The 21,348-nt window shown below is 37.4% G+C and overlaps 2 protein-coding genes across 12 annotated transcripts in view; one reads left to right on the top strand and one right to left on the bottom strand.

Annotated features, from left to right (window-relative positions):
- Positions 1-19,528, bottom strand: part of TERF1 (telomeric repeat binding factor 1) — a 24,246-nt gene extending 4,718 nt beyond the window's left edge. Inside the window, exons 1-10 of one of the 6 annotated variants that reach the window (XM_064389192.1) lie at positions 19,423-19,451; positions 11,997-12,100; positions 11,219-11,314; positions 8,937-9,067; positions 7,905-7,991; positions 6,474-6,623; positions 4,315-4,421; positions 3,097-3,162; positions 2,968-3,011; positions 1,877-1,941 (exon numbers count right to left, since the gene is read on the bottom strand). In XM_064389192.1, the coding sequence (XP_064245262.1) occupies positions 1,877-1,941; positions 2,968-3,011; positions 3,097-3,162; positions 4,315-4,421; positions 6,474-6,623; positions 7,905-7,991; positions 8,937-9,067; positions 11,219-11,314; positions 11,997-12,100; positions 19,423-19,436 (864 nt within the window). In that variant the 5' untranslated portion in view covers positions 19,437-19,451. Of the gene's footprint in view, positions 1-1,876; positions 1,942-2,967; positions 3,012-3,096; positions 3,163-4,314; positions 4,422-6,473; positions 6,624-7,904; positions 7,992-8,936; positions 9,068-11,218; positions 11,315-11,996; positions 12,101-12,878; positions 12,938-13,120; positions 13,353-19,422 lie in introns of those variants that run through there. The other 5 variants (XM_064389175.1, XM_064389213.1, XM_064389223.1 and 2 more) reach the window with 5 other exon arrangements.
- Positions 19,503-21,348, top strand: part of LOC135280812 (ATPase family AAA domain-containing protein 2-like) — a 22,453-nt gene continuing 20,607 nt past the window's right edge. Inside the window, exon 1 of one of the 6 annotated variants that reach the window (XM_064389128.1) lies at positions 19,503-19,592. The gene's annotated coding sequence lies outside the window, so the exon portion shown is untranslated. Of the gene's footprint in view, positions 19,666-19,711; positions 19,779-20,572; positions 20,649-21,348 lie in introns of those variants that run through there. The other 5 variants (XM_064389117.1, XM_064389149.1, XM_064389138.1 and 2 more) reach the window with 5 other exon arrangements.

Here is a 21,348-nt window from a genome sequence, read left to right as displayed (position 1 = left end):
ACAAAACAAGAGCAAACAATGCCAACATTGAATGAGGGACTACATGGAAAAGGAAGTTCTAGAAGTCAACAGCTCTGACATTCATTGCATTCTTTCATGCATGTGGACAATTTTATAACCCAGATGATTAAGTAGAGGAGCAGATTTATTGTTTAAAAGGCCAATTATCATTGCTTTCTATAAAACATTTATGAGGTTTTAGTGGTAGGGAGTCAGGCATAAATATAACAGAGGGAGCAGATGCCTACAACTTTTCTAAGTGTCGAAAGAAACACAGTTCTGAATCTTAAGTTTCATTTAAGCGCTTTTAAAATTTTCAATGCCCCTGTCAGATGCAGTTCTCTGCAAATTTAGTCTTTATGTTTCAATTAATGTTGAACTGTAACAACATAATTAAGCAAACAACTCCTATTTTTTTCTAACAACATGTGTGTGTAAGCCCTGGACCTAGATACAGTGCTTGTAGGTGACCCCGTAAGAGACTAGCTCAGCATAAAAATATGTGACTAGAAAGCTTTCATTAGCTCTGTGTCATTGTGGTCCAAATAGTTTAATTATTGATGTTGAAAACAAGCTTGATAGAAGTGTTCATGCTTACCAGAAACTGGCTAACAAGGTACCTATCCAAGTATATGCTGGAATAAAGTAATTTTGTCTTTAAAGGCAAAAAGCAAATCCAGTAAGTGATGCCTATATATATATATATATATATATATATATATTTTTTAGGGCACTAGTTTTATCTGCAGCTTTTAAAGAGATTGTCAGTGATCTAACTATTCCTGAGATTTGTGAGAAAGTGAAAAACTTATAGGGGCTTAAACCTCAAGGACAGATGAGGTCTCATTAAGACCCATTTGAGGACAGCGTGTAACTGAAGATTTAATCAGTACATCAACTTCAGTAAGAATGCTTAAAGAAATAGGAAAAAGTACAACTCTCCCCTAGAAAAAAACAAAATAAGGAGATTTGGTCTTCCCTGTTATATGGAAAATGAAATATCAAAATGAACACCAGAAAAATGAAACAGCTGACATCAAAATGGATATATGATGACAACTTGCACTATTATCTAAACAAAAAGATTCCACATTGCTTCCTAAGATATATTATGAAGAGGAATCCAACAACAGCAATACATGTATTTAATAGTAATTTCTTCAGTTATGATAAAATGCTGAAAACTTATGAAGGAAAATTGGCTATAATAAAAATTAGCTTGAAAGACCCCAACATCAAATCAACTTCAAACTGCATTCTATTAAGGCATACACTTCTGCATGTCCCACCAATGGCAATTCTAGCATTAGTGAACACAGTAAGGTTATTTTAATGTAATTCAGTGAAGTAGGCTTACCCATGAAGAGTATACAAAGGACCATTTGAAATGTAGCATTATAAAAAGACCCAACCATTTGGTTTATAAAAACTAGAGTAATTTCCCAAGTAAATATGTTTTTACATCACATAAAAAATGTATTGAATTATAAAATTGCTAAATCTTAACCTTCTAAGCTGGAAAACGAGTTGCCTCTGAAAATTACCCAAAATTTTCACAGGCAAATGACATCCTGATTTTTTTAATCCAAACTGTGGAAAGAATTTATTTCACACTAATCTTTGGTAATGGTGTATGTCAACAAATAAAAGCCTTGGAAGCATTAGCAACAACAATATTTGAGACAGTAAAAATATGCTATATTTCCTGTCTTTAAAAAGAAAGGGACTGTAACAATTTCAGGAACTGTAGCACTTGAATAATCAACAGAATCTTAAATCTAAGCACTAGATTAAAAAATTAGATTAAAGCTGAGAAAAATAGTCTGTGGACTCAGATTCATTTTATCTCCATTTAGAAGAGAGAATAGGTACAAACCTGTCTTTTTCGGCTACATGCAGAAGAAACTCCATTGTTTTCCACATTTTGTATGTCGTTAAGACCTAGAAGACAGTTAATATAAATCCAAAACAGTGAGGAGTCAACATCAAGGCAGCAGTTTTGCATTTTACCATTTACACCTGACAAGAACATACACTAGTTTTACATGCTTTGACAGATTGGGAAAATTTCAGTGTCCCTTTACATTTAAGTATACTTTTATAAATGAATACACATGAATCTTGCCATAGTCCAAGGACTTAAAAAAATAGGCTATTCCAAATACCTGCCATAATTTCTATACAATAGAGCTCACAGAAGAATTATATTTTAAATACAGGTAAAATTTTGTACATAATAAAACATTTCATTTTGATAAAAACATTTTTACGATATGCACTACTCTCATTTTACATAGAATTGGAAGTAGCAACTAATCAGAGCTATGATTCTTTGTATACAAATTCCATCATTTCCAAGTAGATGTATCAGGTTTTAACTGCGGCAAGCATTCAAGGCATCTTAAGAGTTTGTCCTTCCACGTACAAGATGGCCACATGCAGGAACTATAACATCATCTCACTGTGGTAAGAGGGTGCTAATGGTCTTAAGAACTTACTTATAACTATTATAATATCTGTGTTAGGTTTTTAAGAAGTAATACCAGGAAATCACACAAACATCCTGACTTTGTACATTTACAGTGCAATTTGTTTTTCCAATCAGCTAACTTCTTTAGTTCCTTCCCAATCAAGTTATCTAGCACAGAATTCAGAAAGAAATGAATTTCAGTAACTCCTCTGTCAGCTTTCTTTTGTACAGAATACCATAAGTCCTGTAAACCAACCAAGCAAACCAGAAAATAGTGAATGATTTTGCAAAATTAATTGCTAGAGAACCTTAAGCCCCTTCACAGCTTCCTCAATATGGCAATCACCAAATCTGCATTTGTGCAGAAATCATATACACCTTGGAGTATTTTTATCCGCCACAACCATTTCTGTATTAATCCAATCACATTGGATAGCAGTTAGAAATAAGTGTTTGACATGACTCTTTTGAAAGTGTAAAAATAAACTAATACTCACTCTGAAGAACTCTGCTCTCTTTGGGCTTCCCTTTTGAACGTCTCCTGCAAAGAACAGAGATCTGAAGTAAAAATACAAAGAACTTGATGAAAAGTCTGTGACCAGAGCAATAACAACAAAATTTTTTACCTTGCTACGAGTTTTTTTATGTTTCCAGATGACCAACTTGTGATACACTGTTTCTCTTTCACCAATCTTAAAAAGAAAAGACAAAAAAATTATTTCCTAGGCAGCAACTTCCTGTTTATGTTAAATATGTCTATTTAAATGAAAGAAAATCCTAAAACTTCTCTACAGAAGCAGTGGCATAAAATCACTAACTGCATCAATGCATTCACCCTCTTAACCTTGCCTCCCTATACCTGGAGGAGAAATACAGAATCTGCTGGGTTGGAAGGGACTCACAAGAATCAATGAGTTCAGCTTTTAGCCCTGCACAGACATCCCCAGGAGTCATATCATGTGCCTGAGACCACTGTGCAAATGCTTCTTGAACTCTGTCAGGTTTGGTAATGTGACCACTTCCTTGGGTAGCTCCCAAGACATTTAAGTTGAAGATATGAAGCATTTTGCGCTTCTATTTTTTCATTAGGAATTATTTCCATAGGGTTTTTTGAACGACTGTTTGATTATATCTCTCAGATGTGTCAGGAGCTGCCCTTCTAGAAAAATAAATTAAAAAGAAAATCTTATGACTTGTCTTCCTCTATATTGTCTGCATCAGTTTTCTTAACTAAATGTTACCAAGTATTCCAAGTAAAAAAGTGAAGAAATACAGACTCTATCCCAGCTAAAGCCATCAATTTATTCTCCCTGAACAAGTGGAGATAAACCTAGAATATTAGCATTTTCCAAAATAATAATGTAATTGTTCTGAAGGTATGCACTGTCAGAATCATGAAGCAATGTAACTATTTCCCTTCACACTGGTATCATTAAGGTGTCAGCTGTAAGAAAACTGTAAGACTGATTCCATTTCCTTATTCTTTTTCTTCTTGAGATGACCTATAGCCTGAAATTAGAACTAAAAGGAGTTCAATCAAGCATTAAAAAAGCAAAGTCTTTTTTGTGCTTATATTATTATAGACTAACAGATGTTTAAACTGCAAATTGTGCAACCTCACAAATAATTAAATTTAATGGCAAGCTTTTTCATGTAAATGCCAAAAATAACAACCACAGAAGAACACAAATTTAAAGAAAATAGGGAACATGCTTGTAGAGTAATTCTCTATTGGATAGCAGTTTGGAATTTAACATCCCACCCTTTTACCTACTCTTTGATCTACAAATTTCACCTTACTGTCCCCAAGCACATCCCTTAGCAGTATAATACTTAATACAAACCTTTGTTTTGTTTCCAAGTCACTTTTGCCATTTTCATTGACTTCCACAGGTCTGTTTTGCAATGTTGTTGCTCCCAACCCTTTGGATGCCACATGTTTTGTGGCTTCCTGTGAGAAATGTAATTGATATATTAAAATTAAAGCCAGGCAGTACCTAGATAGGAGTTTGCACTAAGATTAGTATGCATGCTTTTTATTAGAACTAGCAGTGCTTATTTGACAGACATTTCAGAGGTATTAACATTAAAGTAAGTAGTTTCAAAACAACTTTAGCATGTTAAGTTGAAATCCATAAAGATCTTTATCAACTAAATAACTTGGAGAAATTTTAGTCATAGCTGCAATTAATTTTTATATGGACTCAAAGAAATACAACAAATAGTTGCATAATGAGTGAACTTAAAAATGTGTTAAGTAAATTGCAGAACTTAACTAAGACTGCAAATACTATGAAAGTACTCCAAAATCTGGTTTTTATAACTAGGTTAGAAACTAAAACTGACAGGTGCCAAGTTTATCTAGTTCTGTAGCACGTGGCAGGACACAGCATACATGTAAGTCGTTCAAAAGACATGTCTAAGCAGACCTGAGGCTTATAATATAACCTTTTTTGCACTGGCAAAAAACATTTCTGATATCCTGCTTAACCTACTAGCCACAAACTAAGATTATTTCTCCTTCATTGCCAAGAGAAGGAAGTAGTAATTCATTACTCCTTATAGAGCACCTAAAAGGGGCCTCCTACACTGAATAAAGATGGGACAAACTTCTTACCAGGGCCTGTAGAGGTAGGACAAGAGTTAATGGTTTTAAATTAAAAGAGGGTAGATTTGGACTAGATATAGGAAGAATTTTGTTTTGTTTATGGTAAGAGTGGCAAAACATGGAATATGCTGCCCAGCGAGGTGCTTGATGTCTGATCCCTGAAAACCTTCAAGGCCAGGTTGAATGGGGTTCTAAACAACCTGAACTAATTAAAGATCCTGCTTATTGCAAGTGGGTGGGACTAAAGACTCCTTTCAAGCCAAACTATTCTATAATTATACTTCTACATCTGGCACTAGAAGAAAGAGAAATTAGCAGTTAAAGCTAGAATGTTCTTCTACAGAGAAGACAAGGTGGGAAACTGTGTGCCGCACAGAAGTGGGAATTTCTCACAAAGTTGTCTCCTCTGCGTGCCACAATAACTCTGTTCAAAGTTAAGATTTGCAGTGTGGGTGCAGACAGTAGGACAAATGTGCAGGCATTGGGGATGCAGGCAGTGAGGGCCTTAGGCATGTAGTATGGAATTCTGGGCCTTCTCTGGCACCTCCAAGCCTTTACTTCCTCTTAGACTCAAAGAAAGAGCCTTGAAAAATAAACTTGAAAACTGACATTCAAGTGAAACCAGTAAAAAGTATTCCTTGTATTACACTTTGAGTGTATTTAATAAGTTGTCCAATCTCTCTGGTAAGAAAGTGAAAAACACAGAGGAACTTCAGGATTGTTTATTTAAAATTTGCTTCTTATTACCTTTAGACGTCTGTGCTTTTGTAATTGAATAATTCAATATTCTTTTATATGAAGTAAACATAAGAGAAATTCTTTACAATCCTCCTGAAGATGAACTGAAGAAGGAATGTTGTTCTTGCCAATTTTAAATCACTTTTGAGCAAGACTGTTTGTAAGGAACATTTGTATTTACAGGAAAACAGCAATAATAGTTTTCTATCTCCTAACTCCCCTGACATTCCAAAAGCTTTTATCCAAATTAACAGGTCTTGATTTTTTTATTTTTAGTATGGGGAGTCATGTAGGCTTAAATAAAATAAGCATTAAGTATAAAGCTACATTTTTATGGCGTCCCATATCAGAACTGCATCTCTTAAACAGATCTTGTTTTAACTACACTATTGTCCTAACCATTTTTCTAATCAAAACAGTTGTGGAAAAAAACATTCATAGAAGGTAATGAAGAGGCATCTCTTTCCTACTAACTTTCTCCAAGACATATTAATTAAAACAAAAAAGTTGAAAATAAGACAATCCAAAGGAAGGTAAAGTTTCCTTTTCATCTAACACAGTAACTGAATATTGCCTAACCAACCCCCTTGGAAGGATAAATCTATTTAATTGTATCAGGTAATTTTTTTCAAAAGTTTTAAAATACTTTCAACATACCTGTATTAAGAAGTTAGTTTCATTTTCTTTCATGAAAAGTTCAATGTAGGACTTGATTTTACTTATCAAACGACTGTAACTGAAGCTTTGGAGAAGAGGAACATATGGATCCTTGGTTTTAATTATGGTTGCCAGCTTCACCCTTAAAGGCTAAGAAAAGCACAACTTTATACAACAGGAATCCTGCAGCAAACTTGGTATCTATGCTAAACAGGAAATACCGAAAGCTAAACATGATGATTATACAGTTTCCTGACTATCCCTATACAGCTTCATGGTGCAGTTTGAAACAGTTTTAGAGTCAGCTAGAGATAGTAGCAGGTATTTAGCTTATGTGCTCAGTGAATGGTAAAGTGCAACTGACCAGAGATTTACATTTTCATTTCCTTTATGAATAACACTGGAAGCAGGATTGTCAGTGGAGAAAAAACACTCAGAAAAAGCCACCCATTACTCTGTTCTCTCTTCTCATTTGCTGCCTCAGAAACACTGCCATTGGAAAGTGTGTACAGTGTTCAGGAGAAGGATAACTTAGTACAGCAACATTAAGGATACATCAATACTGATAATTAGAAATTCACATTTTGTCTGCCAATCCCTCTGAATTTTACAGCAGCCAATATAGCCAGAGAATTATCTTCTGCGTATAGGCTGCATTTTTATTTATGAATTTGAGTACTATTACCACAACCTACACTTTCCAAACATCCAAATGCTCTGAATGGAAGAGTATGTGAAGAGTACGTTATACATGAGCTACTACTTACATAGAACATGTGTTCTAATATACCAGTGGAAGATTTAGGAAGCGTTTTTAACTTCTTTTCATCTACAGTTCTTCTGTTGCTCTTTTCTCCACTCCAGCAAGTTCAAGTGTGTGCAGTAACTATTATATTAGAGAGATATTCACTCAAACGTGCAACTTGCTGAATGATACAGTCAGCTTCAAACCAGGAGGTGGCCTAACATAGATGTTGTATTTTGCAGTCAGAGGCATAATAGCATTCAGTCTAGACTACAGAAGCTAATGAGGTTTTCTTCCCTGCGATGCTGTGGTACAGAGAACACTAATCAGAGGTGACAAACAGAATCCACTACAACAGAAATCAGCAAATTGCACTACAAATTCTGGGAATTTGATTGGCTATTAGTAGTCAGCACTATCTCACTTCTCATATGAAGTGGAAGACGGGATGAAGGACAACTGCTGCTAAAAGAATTTTACTCCCACAAAAATCATCCAGTATGTCTATCAATCTCCTGGCCACAAATTTCCTTTTGTATTTTGAAATGACATAGGTATGAAAGTGACTGCACAGACAATAATGAGATTGAAGTTATGCAAGTAGGATTTGCTAGCTTTGCAAACCCACTCCCCTCTTTAACCTCTGAAAGTCAAGAGCTTTTAAGGCAATTTAAATAAGTTACTACCTTATCTGATTCAGAGTCTGTGAACAGCCTTTCAAGAACTTCAGCAGCTTCCTTGAAATATCTGTTTTCCATATGGACTGCTACAATCTACAAGAAATATAATTAAAAGCTGTGATTAAATACTTTCCACCTGAGATTCAGAAAAAGCAAGAGAATTCACAATTCTACAGTTTTCCAAGACTCCAAAAATTCAGATGATTATATATTTAAGGGTCACTGACACATATCTACTTATAACAGTTAGTTCTGAAATTAGTTTTGAAATTTATTTCAATTGCTATCTTTTTCAGATTCGCAGCTTTTGAAACAAATTTTAACTGGTACAAACAGGAACCATATGAGATAGAAAAGGTCCCCTGTACAGATACATATACTCTGTACTAAAACTGAAAATTCAGTTCAGTCTGCTAATAGCCCAAGATTTTTGTAAAAAGGGCTCTGTTTTAGTAGGATAGAATAGAATTTTTAAGGTTGGAAAAGACCTTTAAGGTCATCAAGTTCAACCATCAACCTAGCATACATGACCATGCTCACCATTAATCCATATCCTCAAGTGCCACATCTGCATGTTTATTTCAAACACTTCCAAGTAGATAGTGTCTCCAGCACTTCCCTGGGCAGTCTGTTCCAATGTTGTGCAACCCTTCATGTGAAAAAGTTTTTCCTTATACCCAATCTAAACCTCCCCTGGCACAACTTAAGGCCATTTCCTCTCATCCTGTCACCAGTCACCTGGGAGAAGAGAGAGAGTCTTTCTTGTCCTGAGGGGCCCAGAACTGAACACAGGATTCAAGGTGTGGCCTCAGCAGTGCTGAGCACAAAGGACAATCCCTGCCCTGGTCCTGATGGCCACAGTGTTCTGGATACAAGCCAGGATGCCACTGGCCTTCTTGGCCACCTGGACACATGCTGGCTCTTGTTTAGCTGCTGCTGATCAGCACCTCCAGGTCCCTTCCTGCCAGACAGATCTCCAGCTACTCATTCCCAATGAATAGGTAGCATCCCGAAGCATTAAGTGTAAGTCACACAGACCTGAATTTGAATCAAGCGACGAATTTGTTCATGAAGTTTTTCCAGTTTAATTTCTTCCCTTTCAAGTAAAGTCCAGAAAGACAGAGCAGATTCCAAAGGAGAAATTCTTTGATCATGTTCAAAGTGTAATCCTTAGAGAGGGAAAAAAACCAAAGTACTTATAAAAATTAAAGGATAAAGTTAAATAGATTACAGCATGCAGTAAAGCAATAGATTACAGTATGCAGTAAAGTAACATGTATCATACAATTTCAATTCCTTTTTCCTCAATTTTTAGGTGTGTTTAAGAAACATGAAGCAACTGTCTCCTTTTCAGAGACTGGTTCTTCCTACCCTTGCTAGTAATATTACTGCTGCATTTTCAGGGGTTATGCCAGCTAATCATTGTTCACTTAAAATGCCACTCGCAATTAGGTATTTGTTCTGGCATTAATAATACATTTAACTTAGCATGAGATTTCACAATGTTTGATATTGATACTATTAATTTTGTAATATAATCGCCATGCTAAGTAGTTTGTTTTTTTCTTCCGGAGTCTATCACTATTTCCATGTCTTAACTTTGTTGTATTTGAAGTGCTTAAACTGAGAGGGAAACTCAAACAGGTCAGTGACACAGGAGTGTCACTTAAAAGCAGAAGCAACTCCCCACGTCAGTGTACTGCTGTGCCAACACCAAGATTTGTGCAAACTCCCAGCAAAGGATCAGTGACCAGTTCTGGCAGAAATCTAGTCTAGCCAAATATTCATCCCCTTAACACTCTCAAGCAGTTTCCCAGTTTGGCCATTGCACACCTGCACAAGTGACTGTGCCAACGTAACAGATGCAGGAGGAGCTGGCAGGTGCACAAGTGCTGTTTTCCCATGGCACTGCCAGATTAATTCAAGATCTTCACTGAACTACAGCCTCATTTATACCTTCATTTTATGGTATCAGCAGAATCTCTCTCAACAACTTACTCCCTTCATTAAGTATTTTTCAGACAGAAGGTAAACAACTTACACAATACTGAAGAGATAAAAATTATTTTATATCCACTACAATGTCAAACAGTGACATTTCAAACAGAATTATGTGCATATATACACATAACTAAAACAAACATTTTTCTCTAATTATTGTCTCAATCAAGTAACATGAAACTTCATATTGTTTATTTTAATGTAAAAACAAAGTGTTTAGCTCTTAGAGAGCTGAAACAGCCTACTCTGTGTGATCAGTGCAGATAAAATACTGTAATAACTAGAAAAATAGGAAAGCTGCCATATATGAGCTTTCCATGTACACTGTGCAGCTACACCTGATGTTATACCTACCACACACATGCAATCTTTCCTCAGCATAGATTATTCTCTACTGATAAGATAAAAAGGCACAATGAAGTCATATTCTCAAATGTTATATACAATACTATAATTTAGAGCATTAGCACAAAAATTACATAATTTGTATACTATTTTAAATAATTTGAACTATTTTAAATATTAGAATTTGGATGACATAATACATGATAAGCAACATAGGAAATTTAATTGTGTAAAAACAAGACTTTGTGGCATTGCTAGGCTAGAATGCACTTTTTTCTTCCATGCCACTTTTTTCTTCCATGCTTATGCTTTCAAGACTGCTTCTGAAGTCTTTAAATTCCAAGGAGTTTTATCAAACAGTGAAAAAAAAGAAGTTAAAGTCTTCCAGAAGCTCAAACTAAATCATCTTGGCTAAACCAACAAGTTGCAAATGCAGCCAAACAGAAGATATGGTAGTGAGTAAGAGCCCCAAGGACTTGCTGCTAGCTGAGAGTCTTTCAGTCTTCTGTAGGAAACATGGGCAATCATCCTTTTCATCCATCTTCTCAGTCCTGCTGTCAGTCCTACTTTAATCTCTAGAGTTAAATGTGCAGAAAAGAACACATATCCCTGAGTTTTAAACTTGCAAGTATTGCTCACTAACAGCTAGTCAGTCCTTTCCAGTATATTTCTTCTGTTGATACTACTCTGACAAAAAAAACTCTGGTAATTTAAGGAGTATATGGTCATTCAAACTCCATTCAGGTAAGTCAGCACAGAGTAACACCAGTTCTGCAGACAAGTCAGTCACATGTGTAATAAAGACAGTCCAAAATGTGAAATTTATTCAATTTATTTAAATATAGCTATATCTATAGATAAAAGCATATATATATATGCATAGTAAAGGCTATGTGAAAGCATATCTAATACACTTCTGTAGAAGTTCATACAACTGCTTTTAAACAAGTGAAAAAAAGAATCAGAGTATTTACCAAGGCTTTTTCCTTGTGCAATTCTTATCAAAAGCTGGCAGACATATACTGTTTTTTTCTGATGTGGAGGTATTTGGGAGAGGCCACTAATAAGAGCTGGAAAAGAAGAGAAAAGTTTAGTCAGTCTTGCTCCAGCACTGCCACAGTGTGGCTAGATATATACTAAACACTGTGTTACCAGATTCACTAAATTTCTAATTCCTTAAGAAACCAATGAAGCCCACATTCTTCCTTGCTAAAACAACTAAATTAATATTTAAGAGCTTGACCAGAAAAATATATCCTTTTCTGAAGAAACAGCAGAATTAATCACAGGCTTATATTCATCCAATTCAAAGGCCATAGGATTAAATATAGGGGTTTTTTTGTTAAGTAGGGTACTACAGAAGACAGCTGTCTGCTCCAAAGAACACTTCCAGGGAATGCCCACAAACCACCAGCCACAGGCAGACTGGTAACACTTACATGTTACTATAGCAACTTACAGAACTAAAGCAGTAAAAGTGACATGGAAAGCTTACTCAGAAATGTAAATTTGCCAGGGAAATCCTCCTTGCAAGGCTAGAAGGTCACAAGGCTTATTACATGTTTTAAAATGGGAGCTGTCATGAGTTTATTCCCATCATTTAGGTTAGTGTAAATTTCTTATGCTAATATGCTGGATAAAGTAATTTATCTTCACAGCATAACACAGATCCATTCAAAATGAAAAGAGAACCACAGAATAGATGGGGTTCAAAGAGCTGCTGGGTATCATCTGGAACCACTGCCTTCCTACCTTTCTGCACTTGCTTCAGTTTGAATTGACTTTCTTGTTGACAGTCAATCATTATTTCTGTAGGGTCTCCCTTTGACACTTGCAAGAGTAACAGTTCTGTTTTTCTATGAAAAAAACACACCTGCTTTTCTATTACAATCTTATGACTGTGCTTAGCTTTTCTCAAAGACTTTTACAATATTGACTTTATAATCTTAGAGTGCTAAACTCTTTCCTCTGTTGCTGAACAGGGCAGGAAAGAGTTCAAAATTTGCTATTACTTCTTATTTCCACATGACATTGAATTCTGTACAACTGAATTAATAGTTTGTACTAATACACTCAGTCTTCCCAGGAGATATTTTCAATCTGCTTTTGCACTGACAGTGTCTCTGCTTCCCACCTTCACTAAACTTCAGTACAGCGCTGCTGCTGAGTTGCAGTCCAAAGGCCACACATTGAGAGGAACCATAAATAATTTAATCTAGGAGTCCCCTATTCAAAGTACTTTAGTAAGTTATCATTCGATTTCCTACCATATCCCATTATCAATCTTAGCAATAATTCTGCATGCCATTGTATTCCATTCTTTGCAGAAGTTTAAACAAGTCCTACTACTACATTCACCTGAATCAAGAACACATACACAAACAAAATATCCCCCAAAGCTCTAACCTGGTATCCTCAGGAAAACTGCTTCTTACAGAAAAAAACCATCATAAATCCATTAAATTTATCTGAGACGTAGACATTTACTTCTAGTTCTCAACCACTTTCACTCTAAACCTTATTTCTCATTTTAAATGTATGTTTTTCCATTCGAAACCCAGACTCCATTTCATCTCATCTCTGTCTGCCAGAGTATAGTTCTCTGAAATATTTCCAGCACTGCTGTATTGCTACCGTGCGCGGGTGCTGCCGATAGAGCCCAAGCCCCCACAGGCTCCCCGGTAGCCCGGGCATCTCCTGAGGCCCCGAAAGAGCTGAGCATCACTCCCAGCGCTGCTGACCCGGTGGCGGACGGGCTCCGAGCGCTTCAGCGCTCCCCCGGCGCGGAGTGCGGGAGGCAGCGGCCCCTCGGCCCCTCAGGACCCGCTGATCCCGGGCGCGGCCGCGGAGAGCCCCGAGCCGCCGCCGCCCCTCACCCTGCGCAACGTCCCTCCACCGCCAGAACTCCGCCTCGCTCTGCTCCGCGAAGTGCCGGCACAGGCAGGAGCAGGCGAACTCCAGCATCCACTCCGCGGCCACGGCCTCCACGGCCTCCAGGGCCTCCGGCGGGGCCGAACTGGCGGAGCTGGAGCTGCTGCTGCTGCTGCTGCTGCCACCGCCGCCGTCCGGAGCCTCCTGGGCCGCCGTCGCCATCTTCAAACCGCGCGCCAACGGCCGCCAGCCCTGAGTTTCGCCGCGCCGCAGCCAATCACAGCGATCGCCCCGCCCCTCCCTCACCCTGCATCCAATCAGCAAAGCAGTTCCGCCCGGCCCCGCCCTGCTCGCCGAGTCCCAACCAATCAGCGCGGCCGCCCTTAAAGGAGCTGGCTGTGGTTGATGCACGCTTGTTTTGGCCCGCAAGTGGCCTTTGGTGGCGGAGGGGGAAAAGCTGAGGGAGCGCTGTGCCGGGTGGAGCGGCTGCTCTGAGGGCTGCCGTGTCCCGGGTGAAGCAGTGTCCCGGGTGGAGTGGCTGCTCTGAGGGCTGCCGTGTCCCGGGTGGAGCTGTGGCTCTGAGGGCTGCCGTGTCCCACCCTTCCCGGCAAAGCAAAAGGCGAAAGGTGGGTGTTTTCCTGCATGTGTGACCCGAAGGGCTTCGCTAAGCGCGCCTTCATGTGGGCCCTGGAGAGAGGAGGCTGTGGAGGGGAGGGAGGACATACCAGAGGCTGGAAAAACTGAAAAGCGGGAGCTGCGACTTGGCAGCGGAGCCCTTGACGGTATGTGAAGAGGGACGGTGTTAGTTGGAGTGTGTTTATCTGAGAAGGCAACTGTTTGTACATGTTAAAATGTAAAACCCAGGGAGGTAAGTCTGCGAAGGGCTGAATTTAGGGCAGTGCTGAAGGGCAGAACAGTGTTCCTCTCAGAGATGCGGTGGAGGATCAAGTGATGTTCTGGTAGATCTGGTGCAAGGCTTTGATTTGAGCTTTATTTCACTCCAGGGAGGAACAGAGTGGTGGTATCAGAGCAGGAGGAGGTACCAGCTGATGGGCTTTTACCTCCTTTGACTCCTGTGCTCACACTAAATTGCACCCACAGCAATCTTGCTGTGGCATTAATACATTGAGGTCAAAGAGGCAAGAAGACACATAATTTAACTTAGAAGAATCTTCTATTTGGACAGCTGTATTAATATAGTACAAGACTTAGGTTTGCACTTTGGAAGAGATTGTGACAACTTCTTGCTCAGGAATGAAAATTCTTAGTGTTTGACATGAACCAGGTGGACATAAAAAATGATATTATTATGCATTAATGTTTAATTGAACAGACATTTCATAATTTCTATAGTAAAAACTGACAGGTAGGTGGATCAGAGCTTGAAATTACCATGATAAACAACAGCAGGACCAGGCTGCTTTGTGTAAGCTCTGCTCAGTACTAGCCAAATCATATTTATTATCATCTCTGTGTTCAGCACAAATCCAAAACATAGCTCCTTACCAAGCCACTGTGAAGAAAATTAACTCTGGCCCAACCAAAACCAGCAAAACACCCAGCTCTGAGTTTCCTTGAGGAGCCCATAATATGTGGACACGTGGATTTCAGGTACTATACAAGGCCTATCTCTTCCCCCTGACAGTAGAGGGAGCCTGAAGTATTTCAGAAAAGATGCATATCTTGTAGCTGTTTTCAGGTCAAATGACTCTTGTGCTGGGTGAGCTTGCAGCAGCATGAGAAATGGTACTCTAATGTGGCAAAAAACATGGTTTTATTCTTATGAATGAGGTGGGAAATCACAGTAGGTCAGTTCAATTCCTAAACCAGTTTTTTCTTTCTCTTGCAGGTGTTTCTACCAGTTCGGACTATGATGGTGGCAGTATTTTTCTTTCCAGTTTTAGCTCCTGTAGCTTCATCTCCAAACCTGCAACATGTTTAGGCTTTCCTCTTAGCGTTTATCTGCCTTTTATAGATTTTAAATTGAATTTTGCATTTCTTGATAAAATCACTAGCTGCTTAGAGCTCCTGATAGAAATCTCTCCTGCTGATGGATCTCCTTAGGGCAGATGTGAATAGTGTTTAATCCCAGTATAACTAAGAGCAAACACAGGATTTTGTTTAACTGAGAGCATAAAAGTACAAGTTACATGTGATGTACAGGTGTGCATGCTTGTGTGCATATGTATATATAGATATAAATGAATGTACATATATTGCATACCTATATACGTGTGTAAATATATATTTATAAAAGTATAGGCATTAGCATAGGGAGTTAATATGTTATATTTTTGTCTCTGTGTATACATTAATGTATATGTGTAGAAATTTAGTAAGTGCAAGGAGTCTCACCTAAACTTGTAAAATCTGTAAAGTGCTCGCTTTTGCTCCTGAAGACAGTTCAAATAAGAAATAAGACTAATTGCAACACAAATAATCATCAGTATTGTCATATAATAAATGAGTAAATACATACTTAACTGCATCATTATGTAAATATACTTTTGGTCTCCAGACTCAATCAATCTGGATTATTCTTGGTTTGGAGTTGCTCATTTATTAGAACTTCCAGTTTAAAAGGCTTTAGTCTTCTGTTCATTTGCTAAATTTTTTTTGTTTGAATTTATTTGTAGTAAGAATCTTTAAGGAACATCATAAAATTGACAGATCTTTCCTTAATCCCTGAAAAACTGTGCATTTTAGTATTTTAGCTGTTTTAGAATGACACATACAAATTCATTATGAAATCTTACACTTTATTCTTCAATTTCTTTTAGGTGTTATTGGGAAGTAGAAGGTCCCTTTCTCCCAATTTTTATTTTGTTTAAGAAAGCAAATTAAATTATTTTTTCTTTTCATAGATGATCCATCTTAACTTAATACAATATTTAATCTTAAAAACAAAGAACCATTGCACAAAAACATCACATACTTAGGTGATTAATATATTAATATATGCTATTATTTTTATGACTGCAATAGAATTACACATGTAAAGAAGTTTTTCAAATTTGTCAATGAAAGCTCAGCAATTCAACCAGTAGATGGCCCCAGCCTAACATCTCCCTTACACAGTGGTGCTCTGTTTTGCTGGATGGGTGGAAAAGTTCTTGTTAGAATACTCAGTGCACTGATGTATTAAAAAATAGGGATCAGAATGATGGATAAAGGCTTTATTTACAGCTGCCCAAATTATAGGGTACCCTTCTATAAAGCTGGGAACCAACTGAACATTAAACTGAACATTTAAGGAGATTTGACTTAACACAAATGAAAACAGGTGCATGAAGAAAGTGCCTTTTTTCACAGGTGGTAATGCACACAGAATGAAAATTTGAAGTAAAATTTAGAACATTTAAAATGCTGTGGGGAGTAAAGTCTGTGCAAGTGAGTAGCTGAGCTGGAGACTGGATCCTGCTGAAAGTAAGACAGAATCAATCTGTAATTTCACTCAATATTGCTATTGGAAAAAACATTTATCTTGCTATTTAAATTTTAAAAATCACAGGAGTCAATGAAGTTTTCCAGCAGTAATATTTTAAGAATTGAATTCTACTGAGTAATAAAAGGAAGGAAGGATTTTACTGTGACCAAAGCACCAACCAGGGATTTATAAATGCAGGTGGTGCCTGGCAGTGTCACAGATTATCAACTAATCTTTATCAAATAATTTATTTAAACCCATATTTTAATGTGGAAATAAAAGTGAAATTTATAGAGAACAAAAAGTGTATGTGACAGTAATATTGTGCTGCAGACCAGATGGTTAGAAAAAGCAAGCATCAGGGGGAAGTTGCTCAGTTGGATGTGTAATTTCCTATATCTTGTTTATACACTAATTCCATGAATTGTTGAGTACCTCGTGAATACATATGTTTGGGTTGGAAGCATTGGAGCATGTATCTGTCTGGTAAAGATACAAACTTTGAATTTAGAGATTTAGCAGTTTCAACATAGGAGGGAACTAGAAAGTCCCAATAAAATGTAATACAAAATAAAGTGCATTTGTGTATGCTTTCATGCCATGTTTTAGATGGAAACAAAGGAAGTATAGCCAGAATTACTCACTGACTTTGGATGCCTTGGACCTGGGATTTCATAGACATTCATAACTATAGACTACCCTCTATAGTTAGAGGGTAGTCTAACAAGTCCTTGAGAATCAAGTTCCAAGAATGTTAAAAGAGGAAAGAAGGACGAGTCCTCTCAGTTTGGTTTAGATGAAGAGCAGGTATCCTAAAGCTCAACTTCTGACTGGATTGCTGCAGTTTCTTTATGATCTAAAGTCTATGAAATGTTAAATTACCACAATGAGAGCTTAAGATTCCACAACCCAAGCTGGGAGTGGATTTAAAATAGGGTATAGAACACGAAGAAAACAGAATTAATGACAATTTGTTAAAATTATGACTTAAATTATTCCAGTATCGTCTTGGATTTTATAGAGAAAGAGAAGTTTGAATTTCTCAGGGCAGTACTCAAATTCCTTTACCTGATAACTATTCTGCAAGTGCTACCTTATTCACAATATCAAATTACTCTTCTACAGCAAATGAAGGATTGGCTACCTCACATTTAGCATCTTCTTCAACACAAACTGTTCACTTTTTGGCATAGCTAAATGAGATGGGGATCTTCTGAAAAAAACCCTCTCATTAAATGACCTGAAAAGGTAATCATACAGCTGAGATGAATTAACATTATAAAAGCAATCTCAGATGTTTCTGATCTCCTGAATGAGTCACTGATCTTCTCTTAATGCAGCCTTTCTTTTGCATGAGTTTTTTTAAAATGTGAAATCACAAAGAAGCAAATACAGAATTAAATTCATAAAGATTTCTTGTTGCTGGATCATTCCAGATTTTCAAACACTAATTGTAAAGAACAGAATTCGATATTTTAATGAATATTAGTGACTCTAGCCAAGGACAATTCAATATTTTAATATTACAGCTTGTTTCAGTGACACTAGTGGGTCTCAGCTGCTTTCCTACTTGAATATGCCTCAGAAAATACTACATAGAAATGTGACTGGTTTAGTTCTAGAATACATCAGACATTAATTTAAATTTTTAATTCTTTTTTTTTCCTGTGACTTAATAATTCTTTTCATTCATACATGTATATTTTATAAGTTCAACCACACAACAAATAAAGATAAAACGCGGAATTTTTTTAATACTGTACTGGCCCAGTTTGACATGTAACCTCCCTAGCTGTTTTTTTTTTGTTTCCTATCACAATATTTGTGTGTATGTCTGCATTACCTTTGTTTTGTCCTTTATCTCCTTAAAAGCACAGCTTTAAAAAAGAAATTATCAGTCCTATTTTCAAAAACTTATTGTAGTTATACATCATGCTAACTCCATGTGTGTTGACTGCTTTACAAAAAAAAAGCAGTGGCAAAACCCAGTGACTATACAGAAGAAATTTTAAAAAATCCTTAGAAAAATAATGGAAAGGAAGGTTAATATTAAACTAGTCAATAAATAATTAAAAGTGAATAGCAGAATTAATTTGTGTTTATGGAAGGTAATCTGTATTGGGTCTGGCTGAGATGGAGTTCATTTTCCCACAGCAGCCTTTGCAGTGCTGTGCTCTGTGCTGGTAGCTGGAAAGGTGTTGATAACACACCCGTGCTTTGGCTACTGCTGAGCTGCACAAACTTCAGATTTTCTGTTCGTGCTTTGGTAAACGGCCTTATCTCAAGCTACTAGTTGTTCCCCATCTTATTTGCTCTGTCCTGTCAGGGCTTGGTGGGCACCTGGTTTCCAGCCAAGGTCAACCCCCTATATAATTCTATCAAACCATCTTCACATTATATTTTCTGTAATACTGGTTGTTTAAAGGGTGAAGAAAATTGGGATTTAGAGGTCTCTTGAAGCTGTAGACTTTGACAAAGTTTTACACCACTATAAATCAGTCTATTTTGTTTTGCAATCCTAGAACAGAGTAAGTTGGATTTTTTTCATCATGCAGAGCTACTAAAATGAGCCTTATAAGCAAGCCTTTGTGCTGGGCATACTATTAGCTAGGGATTTCCTTTTGCTGGCAGAAGAAGGTGTTTTTATTCCTGGCAGCAAGTGGTAAATGCATATGTTGGGCTGAGACCTCCCTACATGTTACTATGTATATGATAAGTCTTTATTGCGGGGGTGGTAAGGTTGTCCGGAGAACCTGTGGATGCCCTGTGGAAGTGTTAAGGCCAGGCTGAGTGGGGCTGGGAGCAACCTGGCCTAGTGGAAGGAGTCCCTGTCCACGGTAGGGGTGTTGAACTAGATGGTCACTAAAGGTCCCTTCTTACCCAGGCGCTTCCATGATTCTGTGATTGCCAAGTTTTGGGCATCAGGTGCCAGCCACAGTAAAGTCCCACCAGGGACTTGGGGGTTGGGCATGATCAAGCCTGGAACTTTGAGGGGGCACTGCCAAGCAACCTGACAAACATTCCATAAACGTTCCACTGCACTTGGTCAGATAGTGTCTCCTGCTTGTGGCTTCTCTTAAGGTTTACGTTCCCAGACTGTGCGCAGGAGGATGTATTTGTCAGGTGCTTTATGTGTAAAGAATTTGGACACCGCCAATGGTTAAACTGGCCACTGGCGTCTTCCTTTTAGGATTGCCAGTTGTAGAGAGATCTTCACGCCAGAGCATCTTTTATATGTGGGCTGGTTTCTTGTGAACTGAAATGATCACTTCATGTTGTGACTTTCAGTAGATGTTACTTTGCCCTCTAAATTTGTCTTCTTGGCACCAGAATTGCCTTCCTGTTTAATTAACTTTTCTTTCATGCTTTCAAATAATTTTATAATGTTCTGTTAAGAAATGGCAGAAAGTTGAATACAGGCAAAGTAGAGCAGTCCTAGCATTTCTGCTTGTGTGTCTGCGACTTAATTCTCTTTGCCCAAATTGAAGCCCAAATTGACATTGTTTTCTGAAAGGTTTTCCAAGTGTATCAGCAGAGAGATATTATTTTTTTCTAGAGTGTATATTCATGGAATATCACCATGAGACCTTAGTTCCAGTTAAGAGAAGACTAACCAACCTCTTGTCTGAGGATGGCTGTGAACTAAAAATCACTTAATGCTATCATGCTGAACAACTTAAGTGCTGTGAAAAACTGCCATAATTTCTTTTCATTATCTTCATATGATCTTCAGAATTCTTTTTTTTTTCTACTAAATGAGATTCTTTTTGTATTGTGTTCAGCAAGAGGGGAAAATTAACTCAAAACAATTTATGTTTGCAAATCCTTTCTATAAAAAAACTGAACATTTTACCTAATTTTTAAGTTGTGTTGAAAAACTTGGTGAAGTGTGGATGACTCTTGCTTTGTGCACGCTATATTAAAATATCATGCTAACTACTTGTGTTATTTTCAGTGGGGTTTTTTTGTACTCACCTGTCTTTGCTCTTACATGTCAACTTTGTATCTTAGTACTGCAGAAGCAGTCTTGCAAAAAAAACGGATTACGTGGAAAAGACACCGAGGCAGCAAAGCAAGGGAGACTGTGGGTGTTCCACTACACAGAAGTAGATACCAAAATAATTTACTATTTTTCTATAAGAATAGCATTTTGCGTAAAGAAATTATTTACTTATAATTTCAATTTAGTTGAAAAAAACTTTTTTCCAAAACATATTGTAGTCTAAACTAGTATTTTTTCATGCTATCGAATTATAATTTAACATCTTACTATTACAGTCATGCTATAGCTACATTCTTTGATGGAGGAAGTAGCTTCTTCAGAAGAAAGGAGAAACTCTCAAAAGATATGCTGAAACACATCACATACTATACCTGCTGAATTGCCTTATGATTTTTGAATGTATAAATAAAACCCCCAGCTTTTTACAAATAGCTGTCTCAGGGTTTGGCTTTTCATTCAAATCTTACTAAAAAGTGAATTTACTGATACCTGCTTTATCTGTGTTTGTTCTTGTGCCAGCCTTGCCTGTGAGCTCAAGTAGTCCCCTGACCCAAGCAGAACTCATGTTAAAATTATAGACACTAATCAATCGTATTTCCTTGTCTTGGTTTTGCTCTTTTAAATCAGGTCAGTCCACTGTCCTCTTGATTGCCAGGAGCTTTGTTTTCTAACATATCCATAGCTGCTTTCATAGTTGCTTTTGGCCAGACATGAATTCCTTTCTGATTTGTTTCAACCAGAATTGACCATAGTACTTTCTAAATCATCTCTCAAATGCCAGTATGCCTTTTTTTATGCTAAGA

The sequence above is a fragment of the Passer domesticus genome, chromosome 1, assembly GCF_036417665.1.
Source record: "Passer domesticus isolate bPasDom1 chromosome 1, bPasDom1.hap1, whole genome shotgun sequence".
Lineage (NCBI taxonomy): Eukaryota > Metazoa > Chordata > Aves > Passeriformes > Passeridae > Passer > Passer domesticus.
This window is presented reverse-complemented; position numbering and strand designations above follow the sequence as displayed.